This window comes from Lepidochelys kempii, chromosome 16 (genome assembly GCF_965140285.1).
Source record: "Lepidochelys kempii isolate rLepKem1 chromosome 16, rLepKem1.hap1, whole genome shotgun sequence".
In the NCBI taxonomy this organism is placed as follows: domain Eukaryota; kingdom Metazoa; phylum Chordata; order Testudines; family Cheloniidae; genus Lepidochelys; species Lepidochelys kempii.
In genome coordinates, this window is record NC_136395.1 from 21480818 (window position 1) to 21501656 (window position 20839).

At 43.2% G+C, this 20839-nt stretch overlaps 1 protein-coding gene across 2 annotated transcripts in view; it reads left to right on the forward strand.

Moving 5' to 3' along the window:
- The window catches only part of COL5A1 (collagen type V alpha 1 chain), a 248943-nt gene that overhangs the window by 95741 nt on the left and 132363 nt on the right, over positions 1-20839 (forward strand). For both annotated transcript variants that reach the window (XM_073313982.2, XM_073313983.2), the window contains exons 5-7: positions 12911-13042; positions 17634-17780; positions 19086-19334. In XM_073313982.2, the coding sequence (XP_073170083.1) occupies positions 12911-13042; positions 17634-17780; positions 19086-19334 (528 nt within the window). The remainder of the gene's footprint in view (positions 1-12910; positions 13043-17633; positions 17781-19085; positions 19335-20839) is intronic.

Consider the following 20839-nt stretch of genomic DNA (forward strand, 5'->3'; position numbering starts at 1 on the left):
AATACGGTACAAGATGGACCATTGATCTGATCCACTCTGGCCATTCTATGTTACTATTCTGTGTACATACCTTTGTATGTAACTATGGGCCTGAATCCTGCAATGCATATAACATCTCTTGCAAAACTCCAGAGCATCCTCAGAATTCACTGGACTCCTGTACCAGATCCTCAGCTGGTGAAAATCAGCATAACTCTGTTTCTCTAGCTACATATATTATGCACACATGTGAAATATTTATGGTAAAAGGACATTAAGGTGGGACATTCAAGCACTAAAAAGTTAAGAAGTGGCAGAATTAAGGTTGCCAGTGGAACTCTAATTTGGCCTGCTCGTGTGCATGTTGCAGTCTTGAATGACATGAACACATACAATTTTTTCCATATTCTGGCCACATGTAAGAACTGTCAGGGGATGGAACATGCTCAGTCACAATGTGGAGTCTCCAAAAAAACGACAACTTGAGGCAGACACTTGGCATGGAAAATTTCAGCCCAAATGGTTAAAGTTTGATGAAGTTATAAGCAACTCAAAACAGGTCCTTATAATGGGAATGTTGAGTAACCTTAATAATAAGTTCTATCTGCTGCACCTATGACATGGCTCACCATATCCCATTAGAAATTTTCTCGTGTGTACTTGCATATCACGCTTTCACAGCTCTCTCTCTCTCTGACACAGACACTCACGAATATCTCTTAACTGTCTCTTGAGGCTAACATAAAGTAACGTTGCCAGTTGAAGAAGAAAATATTTACTTGCATTTGATGAAATTTGAACTAAAAATCATGCCTCTTAATAAAAACCTGGGGTTTGGATTCTGTGTTCTTCCCATATGTTTCTAATCTCTTGGGGGTTTTCAAATATGTGCCCAGAACACAGAACTCCTGACAAGTGCTTTCAAAATGCTGAATTTGCAGATGTAAAGAGATTTTGCTGTAGGAAAAAATGAAATTTGAGAGTAAAATCCTTCCTTTACTGGGACAGAGGGGCCTTAGTTTTTTTTTTTTAAAGCAGAGCTACGAGCCATTAATTTTTTCCTCTAGGTGAAATAGCTATAGAGAAACTACTTGTATTTTTCTTTGCCTGTTTTACCGCAGCAATTGGCCTAGCGATGGAGAACTAAGGGAATACAAAGCAGCTTTTTGTCAAGCTTAGTAATGCAGTCCTAGCCGCTGATGATCTTACCTTACACTGTAGAACTGTGAGTTGAAGTCGTTGATGGAAACATACCTCTTAACCCATTGTTTTCATAAAAGTCCAGAAAATGGATTAGGGGTTGTTTAAAATAAATATATAAAAATGGCCATGGGAATGAGGTGTCTGAGCACATTGTGCAGTGCTGGTTGTTGATTTAAGGCACACGCTCTCTCTCTCTCTCTTTTGGGTATTTTAATGATCATTTTTGATTGCTTTACATCTTCATGTTGGGCTGGCTTTTCCTTTTTGCAGCCCTTTCTACTTTGGCTGCTGCTGTGTTCTGGGAACAAAGTCCTATTCCAGCAAGCGGTTTATAATGTTTATACTTGCACAAAAGCTCAAGAATGCAGGCAAGTCCATATTAAAAGTGTTTGCACTTAAGAAGGCTTAGGTTTACATGCAAGCTAGGTTAGAAGTGGAACATAGAGCTTGAAATAGAAGGGATCTTATGGAAAAAAAACTTCAAAATTTGCACTATTATTCCAAAGTGCTACAGCATACACTAGTGATATTGTAATGTTTCAGCTGTTGCTGTAATTTTGTGTGTGTGTGTAAATATATAAAATATGTTCATTTCCCCTTCTTTGCATCAATAAACCACATGCCCCTCAGACTGGGCATTATGTGAACCGCTGATGGAGTTAATTTAAAGCATCGCATTCATCCCATGTAGTATTATATTTGTCATTTGCATGGAGGGCGTGGAACTGCTTTTCCTAGACTGTCCTACTGGGGTCTTTTTACCCTTTTCAGACTCTGTCGACATTGCTGTTAAAATAATTCCCAGTTTAGTAAGCTGGGTCATTTGATAAGCAGACAGTGTTCTCTATCGATGCATAGAGAACACTGATTTAGTTGGGGATTGGTCCTGCTTTGAGCAGGGGTTGGACTAGATGACCTCCTGAGGTCCCTTCCAACCCTGATAGTCTATGATTCTGTGATAGTACCGTGCGTGTGGGAGCTGGGAGGAGCATGACTGCTCTAACATGGTCAGTGCTCCCAGTCATGTTGCTTTTGGAGGTGTTTGTGTTATTTGCTGGGGAGTATTTTGTGTCAGCCTCTCTGATGATCCACAGAGAATATAATCAAAAACAACGAGGAGTCCTTGTGGCACCTTAGAGACTAACAAATTTATTTGGGCATAAGCTTTCGTGGGCTAGAACCCACTTCATTGGATGCATGGAGAATACCAGCTGTTCCAGCCACCAAATACAGCGCCTTACCTCAAGCTCTAGTAGATCATGCTTTTAACTCTGGGGATCTGCTGTGTTGGCTGAGCTGATGGGCATCATATCTACACTAAGCTGTATTGTAGCCAAACGTTTCCCAGACACGTTACCCACATGTCAGCCCCATTAGAAGTAGCAGTGATGGGCCCACTGCTGTAGGCAGGCCTCCAGATTTTATTCAGCATTTTAAACATCACGTTCACTCACTTGTTCAGATCAGGACTATGAGTAGACTTGGATGGATTAAATTTTCATTGGTAAATGCTGGTAAACATCGATTTCACCAAACACACACAAACCCACGAAAAACTATTTCCATCAATAATAATTTAAATTTACAGATAGGCAAAGTAAGAAAAATGTTACTTGGGAACTTATGAGTATGATTTAAGGACGTTAACTTTGTCTATTTTGACAATTTGTGTTTTAATGTTTACAAAGCTTTCATTTTTTGAATCTCAACATCTACTGTCATTAAATAATTGTCTGATTCCCCTCATTCTTTCCCGAACAGTGAAAATTTAAATCAATACAAATAAAAAATGCTTAAAAATAAACATTGATATTATCCATCAGTTATTTTTAAAAAATTTGAATTCTGACATGCCTAACTATAAGACACAGCACCTAATACATCAGTGGATGCCAGTATTTTGCCTACATCAGCCCTTCCACCAGTGAAACTGAACCACTGGGGAATCATAGGAAAATTGATCTAGCGTAGATAAGGCCAGAGAGAAATGTAGACTGTCTGGCACAGCAGAGAAACCAGATGCCCCTTGTAGTCCTGCCAGAACCACCTGTTTTCTAAGCAGCATGTTTCTTAAGGACTTCTTTCTCCACCCTGCTCCCCTTTAAATTCCTATTGCTGAATCTTAATCAGCAATAGGTCGTTAATCTGCATCACCTGGGTTCTTCCACTGGTTTGGTAAATTTCTGAACAAAAAAATGTCCTCCCAGCCCTAGACACTGCTTGTTGACCTGGAAAGACAAGTTGCCCACTGTAAGTAATGTTTACTAATGTATGATCATGACAGCCACTGATTAAACATAATACACATAACCTTGCATCTAAACACTGCATCCCTTCAACAGCCAGTGAAGTTCAGGGTCAAACAAGGTTAAGTACCATTGCCTCAATACATAAAACAACCCCAGAGCTTTTCAGAGTCTTTAAACTGGTGATTAGACGTGTCTTCTTGAAAGGATGAAAGTTTCAATTAGGCGAAGTGCCTGGGGGATAAATCAGCTTTGGCATCAGAGGAAGCTTAAGTTTCTTGGATCCAAAAGGAGAACCAGAGCAAGGAGGATGGAGACCAATTATCATTTTTAAAATACCTTAAATAGTCTGAGGATTTGAAAACATGTTTCACTGTTGAGACAGGACTTGGGATAATGAAAGCACTTTGTTATGTGCCATATCTCACCCCTTCTACCTTGTTGCTTCCAAGGATGCTATTGGACTTCTTGTTGTCAAGAAAAGCAGATGCATGTAACAAGCCAGCCTCTTTGAGGTTGAGCTCAGTTAACTTGGAAAAAGCATAGCTTGGTGGCATTGTCATCCAGTGGATTGAGTACTGGATTGGGAACTGGGAGACTTGTTTAATTCTTGGCTCTGCCAATGACTTGTTGTTTGAACTCAATCAAGTCATTTCATCTTTCTAGGCCTCTGTAAAATGAGGATACTTCCCTTGTTTTCTAAAGTGATTTGAGCTCTCTAGATGAGCTGAGTATTGTCATGGGATGATGGTTAGGTGGTGGAAAACAGAGTGGAGGGATGATTGAAAAGTTTGGAAGGGGGCATTGCCTGTGGTGAGAGGAGGACTTGGGCTCTGTGGGGCTAGGATTTTATTAGGATCTCAGGAAAGGAATTGGGAATGATGAATGGGTTTGACAAACTCAACTATTTGGAAAGGCAACCAATTTTTCATCCAAACTTTTTTGGAGAGGTGGATGGGCCCTTTAATAGTCTGCAGAGCACCATTGTATAAATAATCCATAATCCAGATGAATACTCTGGATACTGTGCTTGAAAGGGGTGCTTGGAATGAACTCTGCTGTGCTGTTTAAATCAAGCCCTCACCTTAAACTCTGACTTCAGATTCAAGCTCCTTCAAGTTCTGAGGCTGTCCAGAGCTGGGGCTTTGGCTTGATCCAACTGCTGATTGTACATTATTCACGGTCAGTCAAAAATGTTGTTATGAAAGTTGAGATTGCAGAAAATTCTGCTTAGCTTGAAGAGGGAGGGATAGTTCAGTGGTTTGAACATTGGCCTGCTAAACCCAGGGTTGTGAGTTCAATCCTTGAGGGGGGCATTTAGGGATCTGGGGCAAAAATTGAGGATGGGTCCTGCTTTGAGTGGGGGGTTGGACTAGATGACCTCCTGAGGTCCCTTCCAGCCCTGATATTCTATGATTCTATGAAATTAGCCCCATGTCAATCTGCATGGTTGCTGTACTAATTATTTCCTTCTGTCCCTCATCTTGAGTCCGTTTTCCACATTAGGATCTTGGCAGGATGAGAGGTTTCCTAAGAGGAGATTACCAGAGACAGAACAAGCCTCTTCTTCTCAGAAAAGAGTTGCTTGTCCTTTGATGCCAATAAACCAATAAATCATAATATATTATGATTATAATTTGTGTTATAGTGTCACACAGAGGCCCCAGCTGGAATCAAGGCCCTAACTGGGCATTGCACAAACATGTAGGAAGACACAGACTCTGTCCTGAAGAGTTTGCTGTCTAGGGTGACAAATGGGTCATGGCGGGTGGGAGGAGAGGGATACCTTCCAATGCTTACAGCAGCTATCAATAGACCAAGTGCTAAGTATCGTCATCTGCCCCTCCAATTTAACTGGCCTAAATTGGCTGTTTTCTTATAGGCCTCACAGAAGAGTTGGGTCTTGAGGAGTGATTTGAATGAGGGGGAGGGTAGAGGCCTGGAGGATGAGGCAGGACATTCTATGCATAAGGAACAGCATTGAGGAGGGCATGAAGATATAGGTGTGAGACGCTGACCAATGGGCAGATGAGGCTGGCCTGGTTGGTGGAGGAGAGTGGTGATGTGAGACAAGCAGACAGGTATGGAGGGGTGGAGTCCTGAAGAATCCAAACCCCTCCTTGCACAAAAATAAGAGCAACTCCACCTCCAGGCGTGGGGAAACTTTGGCAGGAAGAGGAGGCTGCTTATGATGTAACTGGGGTTTCGTAGCTGGCAAGGTGGAGAAGAATCTGTGAGCTGGGGGGGACCATCTTCTATGGGAGGGGAAAAGATGGATTTCCCCACTCCGCTGAAGACTCAAGAACCACAACCCAAAGCAGCAAGGAATTAATAGATCCCACTGCCATAGGCCAGTGGGCTGTTCTCTGGGATTACAAAACAGGAATGAAGAAAAGAACCCGGGAGTCAAAGAATGTGTAGTTTACTTATCTTTAAGGGGGTCCTTGTTTGACCAGGTCATAACAGTGCTAATGTAAGGCAAGGCTAGGGTCAAAGCTAATGGGGGCGGGGGAGGGTTGGTTCAAAATAGGGATACAAAAATAGGTTGGAAATCTAATGAGGACTGGGTTTCACCTGGTTTTTTCCCTTCTATGTCCAGCTGCAGCTCGGCTCTGCAGAGGCAATGGGAAGAAAGGAAAGGTGTTTAAAATAGAGCTATCCCCACCATTTACAGACTTCAAAGAAAGGTTCCATATGATGCTATTGTGGTTTTAGTCAAACTAGCATCCCCATTGGAAGCGCCTTGATATGGTTCCTACAAAAGAAGAGGGGCAGAGAATAGTTCCTCATTTTAGTGCCAAAAGGCCAGAATGGAGGCCATTTTTTTTGGTACATCCAGCCATCTGGGAAAGGGGCAATAACCAAGATCTGAAGATAAAGCCGTTTCATCCAGTTTGTTCAGATAAGCATGCAAACATCTGGGTTCTATTTATCCAAACCTCTGAGCTTTTTGAAGTTCACTCATGGCTGCTTCTGACTCATCAAGTTTTCAGGGCTGATTTTTCATACACTGGCTTCCGTTTCTGTACTCTCATTGATCTGTGGCTCAGTTTAGGTTATTTAGATGACATTGCAGCATAGGAATTTCCACAGAGTGGCAAATGGCTCATCTACCTGCCTCCAACAATTGCCAGTAGCAGCTGATCTGGAGAAAGATGCAAGAAGTCCTGAGGAAGGCAGTTAGGGAATATCCTGCCCACAGGAATTGTTTCTTCCTAATCCCATTAATTAGAATTTTGCTTATGCCTGGAACTGGAGGATTGGCACCTTACTGCACCTGCAAATCAGGTGTTTAGACATCGAACCTATTCCCACAGAATTTCAGCTTGATAAAAGGAGACTGGACTGAGATCATGATGAGAAACTGGCTCCCTGTTTCCTTCTCCATTGACTTGTTGGCTGTCAATTTAACTCTGATGGGAGTAACACTTGTAACCACTCACAGCCCTCGAATTATCACAGCTGTTACTTCCCAGGCAGAGGGAATCTCTATCCATAAGCCTGTGCTAATGACACGTTTTATCAAGTGGAACATCAGAGGGCTGGCAGAGAATCCTTGAGACCGTGGATTAGGGTTTAAAGAGAATCTCCAGTGGCTGGGTTTTCAAAGCATTCACTTAATCATGGAAACACATTGATCCACTGCCAGTCTGTAGCCATGTGACTTGGGCTGCATTTATAAAACTAATATGTCTTCCTATAATGATGATAATTAATAAAAAAACCAACAAAATCTAAAATCCTTCTAATTCCTTTTCAGATTATTTTTTAAAAAGTCATTATGCTTCTTAGCTCTGTGGTTATTCAGAGAAACTTAACTTAAATATGGGAATCTAAAAAACCACTTCAGGCAATATTTTTTTATTGACCTTAGAGTCCCTAAAACTGTTGTGGTAATGCACTAAAACAACAGTCCCGTTAATTACTAATAAATTGAAGTGAGAGTCCCAGAGAAGAGCAGTATTTATGACATGGGCAGCGATGCCAAATGAAGTCACTCCTGTTATTCTCTCCAGCTGTTTTTGTTGAACCAAGGTGCGGGCGTTGATATCATTGGGAGCGATGTGACACTGTGGCACACATGTAAGATGAGCACAGAAAATGATCCAAAAAAGCTGTTTTAACATTTTCCAGCACTGTCTGGGAGCTGCATGATGGGAACTAATCCATACATGAGTCACCCAAGCATACATGGGTATTATACAATAAATGTCAAACAGATCCATCTTGGTCAGACCATCAGTACAAGGAGCAGGGGTGGGACTCTGGTAGGGTATGTTTTTTTTTAAAAAAATGTATATATATGTAATTTTCAAAGTGCTTTTTTTAATTGAAATTCTGTTCTACTTTTTTGATGAACTTGAAATTTCTATGAAAATATCGTCAACATTTTGATTTTCTTCCAACCAGTTCTTCAGCTGGTTGGGAAATGGGACTTGAAGTTGACCCTTTTTCCCTCTTTAAATTCAAAATTTTGTCAAAATTGCAAAATTTTGAACGTCTTTGACCCTGACTGCTATTGGGTCGTCAGTTTGGTGGAGTCCATCCGTTTCGCAGCAAAGAAGAAACCACACCAGAAAAGACACAGCTGCAGTTGGCACTACCTGGCATCCTTGTTGGGAATCTCATCAAAGACCAAAGACTGAAGGAACCCTGGAGACTCATTTACCTTTATACCCCTAAAACTAGCCTTCCTTCCGGGATGTCGAGGGGGTGGTCTGAGCACTGCTGCTACCAGTGTTGTCCCCGTTTGGTGCAGAAATAAAGAATGCCGTTGGTGCCAGGTGGCACTTTTCACCGCTATATTCGGCAGTTACTTCACTGTTGTGATCATACTGGGCTTTTCACATGTCACTGCTCTCGGATGCAACTTTCAAAATCACCTAAATCATTTCGGACCTATTCTTTAATTGTGACGTAGGGCCAGATTTTCAAAGGTTTTCAGGTGCCTAAAGATGCAAGGAGGTGCCTTATAGGATTTACAAAAGTACCCCTGGCTTTCAGTGGGAATAAAGTGTCTAACCTGCTTAGAGGCTTTTGATAATCCCAGTAGCACCTATCTCCGTCTTTAGGGGCCTGAATACTTTTGTAAATATAACCCAGAAGGGCCTAAGTCTCACTGACTTTCACTGAGATTTTGGCTGCTATGTGCCTAAGTCACTTTTGAAAATAGCACTTTGGCTCCTAAGTCACTTTTTATTTATTTATTTATTTTTTTTACCCATCGTTACCCCTTCAGCAGCATTCCAGCACAAATGTAAGTTACACATCCTGCAAAAGAGGTAGAAAGCTTTAGGCTACGGCAGACAAAGTTAATCTGTGGCATCTTCTTTATCACTGCTCCTGTTGAAGAAAGCTGATACTGACATGGAAAGAGAAGAGGTTTGACTATTCTGTGCAACTGTAACAGTCAAACAAATTGACTCTTCAGAGCAGCAAGAGGAATAGGAGCAGAGCTGGCTTGCTGCTTAGCCCACAATAAGGTGGGGGAGGCAGCTATTGGTCTGCTAGTATTTATTACTTGAGAGGACACACTTGAGAGGACACAAAGGGCCTCTGAACTTCCTAGCACGGCTTGCTCCAGTTAAAGTCAGCTTCTTAAATCAAAGAAACAGGGCTCCCAACAGCTGAGCTGTGTGCATCTTTTCTGAAACCCAGCTCCTTCGTTTTTATTGCAGGCTAAATTAGTCCATTTTATTGTTTGGCACTGAGGGATGAGGTCAATTGACTGAGATTCCTGCTAACAAGATTTTAGTTCTGTCTGCCTTTTATGCGTGTGAACGTGGGGGGCTCCATTAAAGCCTTGCAGTTGTCACTTGCAAAGCAGAGAGAAAGATGAGATACCTAGGAACACCTTGGGACTCTCTCCCCTTCCCCACAATTGAACTGTTCAGCCCATCTTGGTGCACCTGAAGTCTGGTTAGTGTCCCAGCACTCCGATGCCTCCCAGAATATTATCACATGGAATTTCCCGCTGGCTTCATACAGTTGAACACTACTGCTATTGGACCGAAAAATAAGGTCACGGAGGAGAGGTCAGCAGAGCTGGGAGCAGGATCTGGTACCAACAACAAGGGGAAAGTGAGAATGTTAGGCAGAGAAGATTGGGTTTGAGAAGGACGTTAGAAAGGAACGGACACAGTGAATTCTAGAGGAGTTTAGGTTGGCAAAGCTGACACCTCCTTCTGACCCCTTCAGTGTGTTAATTACACCAGTCTAGACTCAGAGATTCCCTTAGACTCTGAACCTGAGTCTGACTTCAGAGGAGTCTGATCTGGTATGCATTATGTGCTGAGGGGACTCGAAGAAGGTGCAAGTTACATCAGCTTAGATTCATTTCTGACCTTGGCCCATTAATGCATCTACAGGAAAATTGGCAGCAGATCCCCTTGATTCGTCAGACTAAAGAACTGACTTTAAACCTCCCTTTGGCTGTGGAAAAACAGCTGAGGATATGAGCCAGGGTTCCTCTCCATACTTAGCTCAGCATTCCTCTGCCACTCAGACTAAAAGCAGAGTGAGCCTTAACAAACACTGCTCTGCTTAACCTACTGGTCTGTACTTAGCTGGCGAACCCTGCTGAGGTTACCTCCTTTGCGTTATCTGTCTCTAGGGGAAGGAGAATTTAGCCTGTATTCTATAAGTGGCTTGAACTATCAGCCCCCCTTGAGGTGTAAATCCATGCTTATCAGAAAGGAATAGCTTTCAACTTTCCTCCCCTGCCTCTTGTAGAAGAACATCAAGTCTGGGTTTTATTGCTGGTTTACTATTAATAACAATCAATAATTTAGTTATATAAACTTTCCCGGGCAATGCTAGAAGCCCAAACCCAAAGCCTTATGGCAGTGCATGGGAACCAGTTGTAACAGCCAAGCTGAATGAAGTGCAAAAGGATAAAAAATAAATAAATGGTCATTTATGGGCCTGATTCATCGGGGGGGTGGGGGGGAGGGCTTTCCCAGATTCCAGTGTAACTGAGAAGGGAGGCAGGGATGGAGGGTTTTGTGGTTAAGGCACTGGAGTGGGAAGCAGGAGATGTGGCTTCTGTTCTTGGCTCTGTCGCTGATTCCCTGTGTAACCTTGGCCAACCAACTTTGCTCATTCAGTGCCTCATTTCCCCATCAGTAAAATGGGGGTAATATTCCCTGCCTGACAGTAATGTTATGAGTAGAGCTGGTTGAAAACTGGTAACAATGTTTGCCTCTGAAAAAGGAGGGCAAAACAAACCCCAACATTCTGGCAAAATAACAGAACACTTCAAACATTTATTCACCAAAGTAGAAAGTGGGGGGAGCGGGATAAGATGGGGGTGAGTGAGTGGGGGAAAAAAAAAGAAACAAAATTCACTTTGGAAAACCGTGTATTATCTCATTGAAAATTCAGGAAATGTTGTTGATAAACAAAAAAGTTCATTTTTTTTAAAGAAAAGGTTTGATCAGAATGATGAAAAATTTAAACGAGCGCTAGTTATGAGGATACGTGTGTGAGTGTTTCAGAGCTGCTCGTATACGCCTATGAGGAGTGACATGGAAATGGATATGTTCCCCCTTTGCTGGAAGGCCTTAAACTGCTTGGGGCAATGTCAAATTAGGGCAGAGTGGGGCTTGACCAGCCAGCAGATGCATAGAATCAGCATATCTCCCAGAGAGCTCTCTGTTGGCTCATCTCCAATGGAACCCTGCCAGAAATTTAAGCTGTGTCCTTCTGGAGGAGCCCGTGGTGGCTGCAGAGCGTGCGTGTGCTTGTTTGCATTCGGCGGGTTTGCATTCCTCCTCTGGCACAGCTGCTCCTGTGAATGCAGAGGGTTCAGGCTGCATTCACAAAGGCAGATCTGGCCCCCCGTGTTTAAAAGCATGTTCCAGTTTTCCTAGGGGTTTTCAGACATCCTGGCTAGACTCCATCCCTGGCTTCTGGTTCCCATTACAGGACCACATCATCCGCCCAGGTTGGTTTTTTTGGTAAGGCTTTCTTTTTCTGCAGCTTTAACAATGTTTTCTGCTATTAAATAAACCCTCTTTCCCTAATTTTAAAAAAATCAGTTCTAATCATCTGAGCAGCAAAGCATCTGTCTATTGATTAAACTCTTGCTCTGTGTTTCAAAGTAAAACGGTGGTTCTCTATAAAAGTAAGTCCTATGTTTTGAGCTCATTTTTAGGCTATGGATATTGTGTGCCTGGTTCATTATGGGCTGAACAGTCCTTAAAGCAGGCATGATTCCTAACAAACCTGCAAAGTGCCTGATTTCAAACAGGCCATGTCTAACTTGTGAAGTTTTTTTGGACGTCGGTGTTTCTGTTCCTAGTGGAGAGGTGATAATGTAGAAAGAGACTGGAAATAAATGTCAGTCTGTTTAGAAATCCCTGGATGACTCACAAGTCCAGCTGGATGAGCGACGTGATTAGATCCAGACTGGGATGTGAAGGAGGTCATTTACCTAGGACACTCCTCATCGAAAGCACAGGGAGCCCTTTGACAGGGAAGCTTGCATGTCCCTTGTCTGTATGGTACCTGTCTTGTGGATGTCATTGTCGAGGGCTGTCAGCAGCACCAAACTAGCAGGGAAAGGGATGAGGCTGTCCAGGAGATGCCGAGGTGGTGACCTCTCTCTAGATGCAATATCTTCTTGTGATAATGCACCTGGGAATGACAAGCAAAGCGCAGTCACTTCACACCCTTGTAAGCAGCAAGGGCTAAAGCAGATACTCGATGTGCACCCAAGGATAACGGGTTTTGCTGGCTGGCCTGTCTCAGACCAAGTTCCTGAACAATCCTACCTTACTTGAGTGGGGGAGACTAGGTAGCCTAATAGGACTCTTCCTTCTCTAATTTCTTGGTCCATCATTGGGTCTTTTGTCTGCATAAGGACTGAGTACAGACTTCAGTCTTTGGGCCTGTGGTACTATGACTACGTGTGTCTTTGTTGTCTCATGCTTCGAGCTTCAGCTGGTCATCTGTAGGGGTCAAGAAGGGATTTTTTCCCCCTCTGTGTATTCTGAGGTTTTCTGTCTCCTTCTTCGGAAGCATCAGAGATGGCCACAACTGAAGATGTGGCACTGGATGGGAATTCTCTTCCTTGGGTGCCTGGCTGGTGGGCCTTGCTCACGTGCTCAGGGTCTATCTGGTCACCTTATTCAGGGTTGGGAAGGAATTTTCCTCCTGCTCAGATTGGCTTGGCTGTTTTGTTTTTTGACTTCCTCTGCCACATGGGGCGTGGGTTACTTGCTAGGATTATTTGGGTATATCTTACGTAATTCCCTGCCACTGCAAGGGCCCTCCTGTTCTCTGCCTGTGGCACACAGTAGTTTAGCCTCCTGAGGGCTGTAATACGTCAGTGTAATTTCGGTTGTTGGGTTACTGTGCGGGTGGTGGCGGTGGCCTGTATTATACAGGAGGTCAGACAAGTTGATCCAATAGCCCCTCCTGGTCTTAAACTCTGACTCTTTGACTTATGTAGGACTTCTTTCTTGTTTTTATTCCCCCAGGGGGACATCCAGCAGCTCCTGGTCGTGGCAGACCCCAGGGCAGCCTATGATTATTGTGAACACTACAGCCCTGACTGCGACACAGCCATTCCTGACACCCCCCAGTCTCAGGACCCTAACCAAGATGAATACGTAAGTAGAAAGGAAGAACCTCCACTTGTGCAAGCATGAAACCTTTGGGGTAACTGCTTAATGCTCCCACGAGGTATCCCGCCTAGAAGGGACACCCAGGATGGGTACCAATGCACCACGCTCTGTAGGGGGAGTTTGTTCAGGAGAGGAAGAAGGAACACAGGCCAATAGTGGTCAGGGCAGAAGCAGTCGTGATCAAAGATGATAAGGAAACCAGGAAATGTAAGAATAATGAAAAGCAAGCAAGGGTTTCCAGGGACAACTGCAAGGGAAATAAATTAATATTAATTGGGGAGCAGACTAGCCGTAAATAAGCAGATGCACTGTTGCAATGAACTGAGATAGCACGTGTGCACTGTTTCATATTTAACTTCCGTTTAGTTTTACTGTGAATCTCTCAATAAGTCACTGGCCTGTCTTGGATTGCTTTCCCCACCCCCTGTGGTTGCAAAAATCTGTTGCCTAATAAAACAGTGGAAGGGATCCTGGAGCATGGAAGATGAAACCCTGCCAAGGGAGGTCAACATTTTGGCCTTGTAACCTTGAGAATTTTTTTTCTTTAAGAGCTTGAATCCAGTTTACAAGACCGGGCACCCAATGCTACATGTGAGTGCTCGGAACATCCTCTGAAACCTCATGGTCAACATGGCTTAGTGGATCAGGTACAGGGCTAGATCTCAGGAATTGTAGGTTCTAATCCCAGCTTTGTTGCTGATTTGCTGTGTGACTTTTGGTGTATCGCTTCATTTTTCTGCTCCTTGTTTTCCCAGAGTGTGAAACAAGGGCTTGTCTACACAGTGATATAGTGCGTGGCAAGCCATGGTGTGAATCTACAATGCATAAGCTTGTCGCCTTATGCTACCATGCACTGAAAGCTTTTATACTGTAGATTTACACCCTGGCTCACTGCGCACTAAATCGCCATGTAGACAAACTCTGAGCATTTGAGTGTGCGGGTGCCCATGGGAAGCAAAATGTATTACCCTATACATGTAGCAGCCCAAGTTTGAAAATTGGGCCCTCACTAACTATTGCAACTGAATATAATAATTTACATATATCACTTTCTAAATGCCAACAGATGTTTCAGGTCAACAGTTTTAATAAGATCAACTGATTTTTGAAATGTCAGCTACTAGGGGTGATCAAAAACCGTGGGGGGGGGAAAATCTCAGTTTTGTTTTTTGTTTTTGGTTGAAATTTCATTTTGATCAAAATGATCCAAGCAGACCTATAATTATCCCATGAGTTCTTGGATAAACACTCAGCTGTGCCTAGTTAGGAGAATCACTAGAAAGGGTTAGACCAGGGGTGGGCAAACTTTTTGGCCTGAGGGCCACATCTGAGTATGGAAATTGTATGACGGGCCATGAACGCTTATAAAATTGGCGGTGGGGGTGCAGGAGGGGGTGAGGGCTCTGGCTTGGGGTACGGGCTCTGGGGTGGGGCTGGGGATGAGGGTTTGGCGGTGCAGGAGGGTGCTCCTGGCTGGGACTGAGGGGTTGGGGTGCAGGAGGGGGTTAGGGGTGCAAGCTCCAGGCGGCACTTATCTCAAGCAGCTCCCAGAAGCAGCGGCATGTCCCCCCTCCAGCTCCTATGTGGAGGCGTGGCCAGGCAGCTCTGTGCGCTGCCCTGTCCGCAGGTGCTGCCTCTGCAGCTCCCATTGGCCGTCGTTCCTGGCCAATGGGAGCTGCGGCGGTGGCACTTGGGACAGGGGCAACATGTGGAGCCCCTTGGCTGCCCCTATGCGTAGGAGCCGGAGGCGGGACATGCCACTGCTTCTGGGAGCTTCACTGAGCGGGGCAAGACCCTGACCCCACTCCCCGGCTGGAGCTCCAGGGCCAGATTAAAACGTCTGGAGGGCCAGATGCGGCCCCTGGGCCGTTGTTTGCCCACCCTGGGTTAGACCAAGATTTTCAATAGTGACTAGTGACTATGGATTCCTCTTATGTTCTTTTTTTTGGTGGGGGGGGCGGGGGTTGTCTTGAGACATCTTAAAGGGGCTGATTTCCAGATACTGCTGACACCTACCCTCTGAAAATTAGGCTCTTTGAAGGGGTCTCAAGTTTGGCACCCAGAATCATTTTTGAAAATCTCAGCCACACTCACGCTCACATGCTTGTACAAAACCCTTGGTTTAGTCATATACCTATGTCTGATCCAACTCACATTAAAGCCAATAGGAATCTTTCCATTGCCTTCCCTGGACATTAGATCACCCTCAGTGCCCTACTTCTGTCTAGAGAAACATAAAGGCTCATTTGTTTTTTTATATTTAATGTGCTCTAAAGAAGTGGAAACAATAAATAAGTACAAGCAAATAGGCTTCACTGTGGTTAAAATCTGGGGGGGATGGTAGGGAAATAAACCTATTTTTGGACCCAGTTGCTCACCAATCAAAACTAGTTGCAAAGGGCTTGTCTTGGAAGGGCCGTGTTACTCTGTAGAATTTTGTACAAGAATAGTTGGTCCATGAATGGCCTTTAAATACCAATAAAATTAGTGGACAGTGTAAGAATTTGTCACACCCAACTGTAACAAAAAGCCTTGTTTGTATTTCATTTTAAAAAATGGCTGACGCCTTATGGAAAACTCTGAAAATATCGTATTTTAGAAGTCATTTCTACTACAGGCTGCTCACTCTCTATTACTACAGATACAGGCATGAGAACCGAAACATTGCTTTTTTAAGAGCTCGTTTGTCTCAAGTCACTTTTCCCCCATCTGAGTTCATGAAACAAAACAGGAGGTTCTAACTACTTTGAGTTATTGAAAATCCCTATGTACTTTTCAACATGAGTGTTAACTCTGGTGTACTGGCCAAATTCCAGTTTGGGTAAATTCATTCCACCTCCTTAAATTCCCCCCAAAATTAAATTAAGTTAAACAGCTGCCAACTTCTTCCTCAAAAGCAGCTGTATTTCCGTGGTGGCTGAAAAGATTTTATGCAGTCTGCAAAGCATGTTGGCATCTTTCAGGGCAGAATATGCCACAGGAATATGAGAGATGATTCTTCTTTAGTCACAAATTTCTCAAAAAAAACCCCCAAAATTATGCCCCAGGTATACATACTGTAGGCAGAATATCACAGGAGCTGATGAACACTGAAAAAGCAAGAACCTGGTAGAAAGCAAGAATCTGTAGAAAGAAAGGGTGAAGGATGAGAAATATGGGAAATATGGAAGGCGCTTAAGTCCTTCAAGCATAGGAGTAGATCCATTGACTTCACTGGAATGACTCACATGCTTAAAATTAGACAGTTGCTTAATGAGCTTCCAGAACCAAGGTCAATATGACCCAAATTTAAAAAATATTTAGCAGTACAGAAGTGTTTGCAAAATATATGTCTAATCCGCAAACGAAAAGTGAAACTCTGATTCCGTTGAAGTAAATGGCAACGCTCTGGCTTCTGTAGAATGAGGATGTCACCCAGAATGGGTGATTTGCACGTACAAGTGCACCTAGATAACCATTTGGATATAACATTAATCCATGCAATTGCTCACTCTGTTTGTATTGGCAGGCCTATCTTGTCTGAATGTGTTGTTCAATACTCTGCAACATGCAAGCCAAACTGTATCTGGGTGTCCTGCTCTCAGAGTTTTGCATGAGGCATCAGTAAAGACTGATTTTCAACATGCGTTTGTGAGTGATGGCGCCTGAAGGGGTAGTGCATGCAGGAGTGGTTGCTGTATTTGTCTTTGCCAGGCTGCTGAACCAGGAGTCGCCATTTGTTAATTTTTATTTTTTGCAACTTTCTATGAGTGACAGCGGGGGTCAGGCCCAAAAATATTATTAGGACCACTCTGATCAAGGCCACTACACCTCAGCTAACCTATGTTTTATCAGGATTGTTTTAGAAGATGCTCAACTAATGGTTGCAAAGCTTAAATGAAACTTTAGAGCCTCCTCTCCTAAGGTGCATGGGAGTTTTTTGCTGTACACATCTAAGGCAATAATATGACCACAGTAATCCAAATGATGATCCTTTCTCAACTGCATCTCTAGGGAATTTACATCTTTTGACGTGTCATTTTTGTCATTGCAGTCTGTTAAATGGTCCAGAACCATTAGTCAAGGTCACCTCCAATGGTTTGGTGGCCCAGTGTGGGAGCATCAGGTTCGGGAAGTCAGCTAGGACCTCTGGTATCTTGAATTAAGAGGCGGTCCCCACCGCAGTATATGGCAGGTGCTGTGTGTTTTACATTCAGATGAGTATAGGGTAGCAGACGGAGCAAAGCAGCCAGTGAGGATGGAGGGAGAAAACCATCATCTCATATGTGGTCAAATTGCAAAGCTAAATTTGTTACAAACATGTTAGTGGCTTAAAAATCCTTCCTTCCCCACAGTTCTTTTGTGGAAATTTGGATGCAGTCTTTCATCAAATCTCAGATTTCTGCAAACTTCAGCCTTCTTTATTCATGACCCTTTTGTGTTTGCTTTCCCTGTGCTTCACTGTCACAGATGCCAGTGGAAAGAGTGTCACTCTACGTTTGAATATAAAATTCACATGGCCTAGCAATAGCTGGCAAGGAACTTACTTAAGGAGTTGTCTGCCTTCACCTTGTTTCTTGCTGTGGTTCCTTTGCAGTACACTGAGGGGGATGGGGAAGGTGACACCTATTATTATGAATATCCCTACTACGAGGACACCGATGACACAGGAAAGGCAGAAGCACCCACTGCCAAGCCTATTGATGCTGAAGAAGCTGCTAGAGAGGTGACTGAAATTAAAGAGGTAAGTGACAGGGGGGAGGTGGCAAGCTCCTGTTTTGTTTCATCTTGTACTTTATTGAAAAGCTTGCCATTCTGAATTTTTATAGACCCATAAATGGCATGTGGGTGAAAGGCTGGAGACTTAAAATGGAAGAAACTACTGTAGATATGTCTGCATTTGTGCTTTGTGCGTGCAGTGTGAGGTTTCCATAGTAATGTGATGCCTGTACTTTGAGCTGAATGAGGATGGGTAACAAGCTTGGTGGTTTATGACACCTTGTCTCTCCAGCAGAGCTAGAAGAACGCAGCTGTGACCTTGCCATCAGAGCATGATTAGCCATGGTCTGCACCTGAAAATATACTTGAAGCAAGGTCTTGCATATATGTCTACAGGGAAGGTTAACTTTGTGCACTAAGGATGTGTCTACGCTGCAAGTGAACGTGTGATTGTAGCACAGATCGGCACATCCGTGCTAGCATTAATCTAGCTAGCACAGCTAACAATACTAGTGTGGACATGGCAGCACGGGTTCAGCAGAATACATACCCAGGGTCCCCGGTGGGCTTGTACTCTGATTGCTGGCCTGTAATGCCACATCTACACTCATATTTTAACCCATGCTAGCTGGATTAAAGCTAGAATGAATGTCACCCCATGCCACAATCACACCTTCACTTACAGTGTAGGCAAACCCTACATCACTTCCACAATGGTAGGTTTCAGAGTGACAGCCGTGTTAGTCTGTATTCGCAAAAAGAAAAGGAGGACTTGTGGCACCTTAGAGACTAACCAATTTATTTGAGCATAAGCTTTCTTGAGCTACAGCATCCGATGAAGTGAGCTGTAGCTCACAAAAGCTTATGCTCAAATAAATTGGTTAGTCTCTAAGGTGCCACAGGTACTCCTTTTCTTTCCACAATGGTAGTTGCTTTTGCCTTCAGAGCCTTTTCAGTTGTGCATTTTGAATTCCTGAATCTCAAGGCCTAAATTTTCAGAAGTGTCCATCAGCTTTGGGGCACCCACTCGGGCTGGATTTTCAGAGCTGCTGAGCACCCCCCGGCTCTATTGCCATCAGTTGCTCCGAACACCTGAAAATCAGGCCCATAGGTCTCACACTAGGCACCCAAAATTAGTAATCACTGCTGATGGCGTAGTTCTGAATCCTTACAAGCTTTTCACTGAGCTATTGATCAGCTGCCTGCTTGGTTTTAAGGAGCCTTCCTGTTTTAGACAAGAAAGGAATTTTCAAACCCACATCTTAGCTGGTAAGAGAGCCAGAACATCCTCTACTTTCTCTAACCGGGCATTGTTTGTATTTTGCAATAGGAGCTCACCCCTCTGCCCACACAAGCACCTACAGTGGTGGAAAACATGGAGGAGACGAAAGAGGATGAGAAGCTGGATGACCCCATCGTGGACGAATATAATTATGAAACCATTAACGAGGAGTACTACACTCCCCTCCCTTATGAGGACCTCAACTATGAGGATATAGACACTCAGGATACCCTTACTGAAGAAGCTGTCGAAGCAGAAGTCCCCGCCAGCACAGTCATCACCCCCACCGTAACCAATGTAATTTCCTCCAAGGAGTCTTTGATTTGTCCTTTTCTTTGTTACTTTTAAGTCTTGACAGCAAAGGATCTAATGTGATAGTCATTATGGAAAAACTTGAAGTGTCCAAGGCACTTGTAGAGAAAAAGGCCTCCCTGAAAAATGTAATCCTCCTGCATTTTCCCTGTGTGAACACAGCACTGCTGCATAGAACTGGTTGAAATTTTTCTCATGAAAAAAGTTTTCCTGTCAGAAAATCTGTGTTTAGTCAAAATCGATGTTTTGTTCAGAAAAATGTTGGTTTTGACGATTTTGTTTTTATTTCCAGTCGGGAGAATCAAAACATCCGATGAAGTGAGCTGTAGCTCACGAAAGCTTATGCTCAAATAAATGTGAGTCTCTAAGGTGCCACAAGTCCTCCTTTTCTTTTTGCGGATTCAGACTAACACGGTTGCTAGTCTGAAAACAAAACAATTGTTTCAAGTCAGAATTGTCAGTTAAATTTAAAAAAAATGTTGATTTGATAGAAAATGTCAATTTTTTTTCATTTGCACATTTCCTGTTCAATTCTGAGAAATTTTTCAGTATTTCAAATTTTTGTTCCCATTGGGAATGGAAGCTCATTTTGAAATGTCAGAATTTCTCATGGCTATGAACGTTACGTTTTCCTAACAGCTCTACTAATAGTCAGGTGAGATTCAAGCTTCCACAGTGAACATGATGTGGAGTGATTAAATTTTCTGGTGACCCTCTCTCTCTATGTTTTGGATGAAATGCACTGCACTCCCTACAAGTTAGTTAATATTCAAGCAGGTCTATTCCCCTCCCCCTCGCAAATTCTACAGCTTCAGCCCATTTGTTCTTTGTGAAAAATTGTCACTATTTTTTTGGCCAGTTTCTGTTAAATACACAGGTATGGGGAAATTCTTACATTCCCAAAAATAAATTAACTGAGATATGGAAGGAAACCTTCATCCCAGAAGTTCAACAAAACCCTGCTGCAGAGCAACCCAGTAGCAAATATCTAAAGCTGGTAGAAATTTGAAAAATTTGAAATTAAATTTAAAAAAAAATCCCTCTTCGTTCTGCAGCTAGCTGTGTCACTGTTTGAAATATCTGAATCTTAAAAATTTCAAATTTTAAAGGGTAGTATTATATTTTTTTTTCCAAAATTGTTTCCTTTTTGTCCTGACCTGCTCTAGCAATGACTAGCTGAGTTACTGGGCAGGTCTTGATAGACATTTAGGTAATGTAGACAATCAGTTTTGTGCTGTCTCATTTTGTGGCACCTGTTATCTCAGAGGGGTCCGTCTGTCACCTTTTGTCCAAGAAAGGCTGGCTGTAAGCTTGAACACAGCTGCTTTCTGGAGCTCTTTGGGTTGTTTCCTGATAGCATCTGTGAATATTCCATATTTAATGTGTCCTGCCCTTACCATCTAATATTGATGTTGAGATTGGTCCCTATTGATGTTGTCATCAAATTAGTCTAGAAGTGTCATGTCTGTGCCTACTAAATTTCTCTCCCA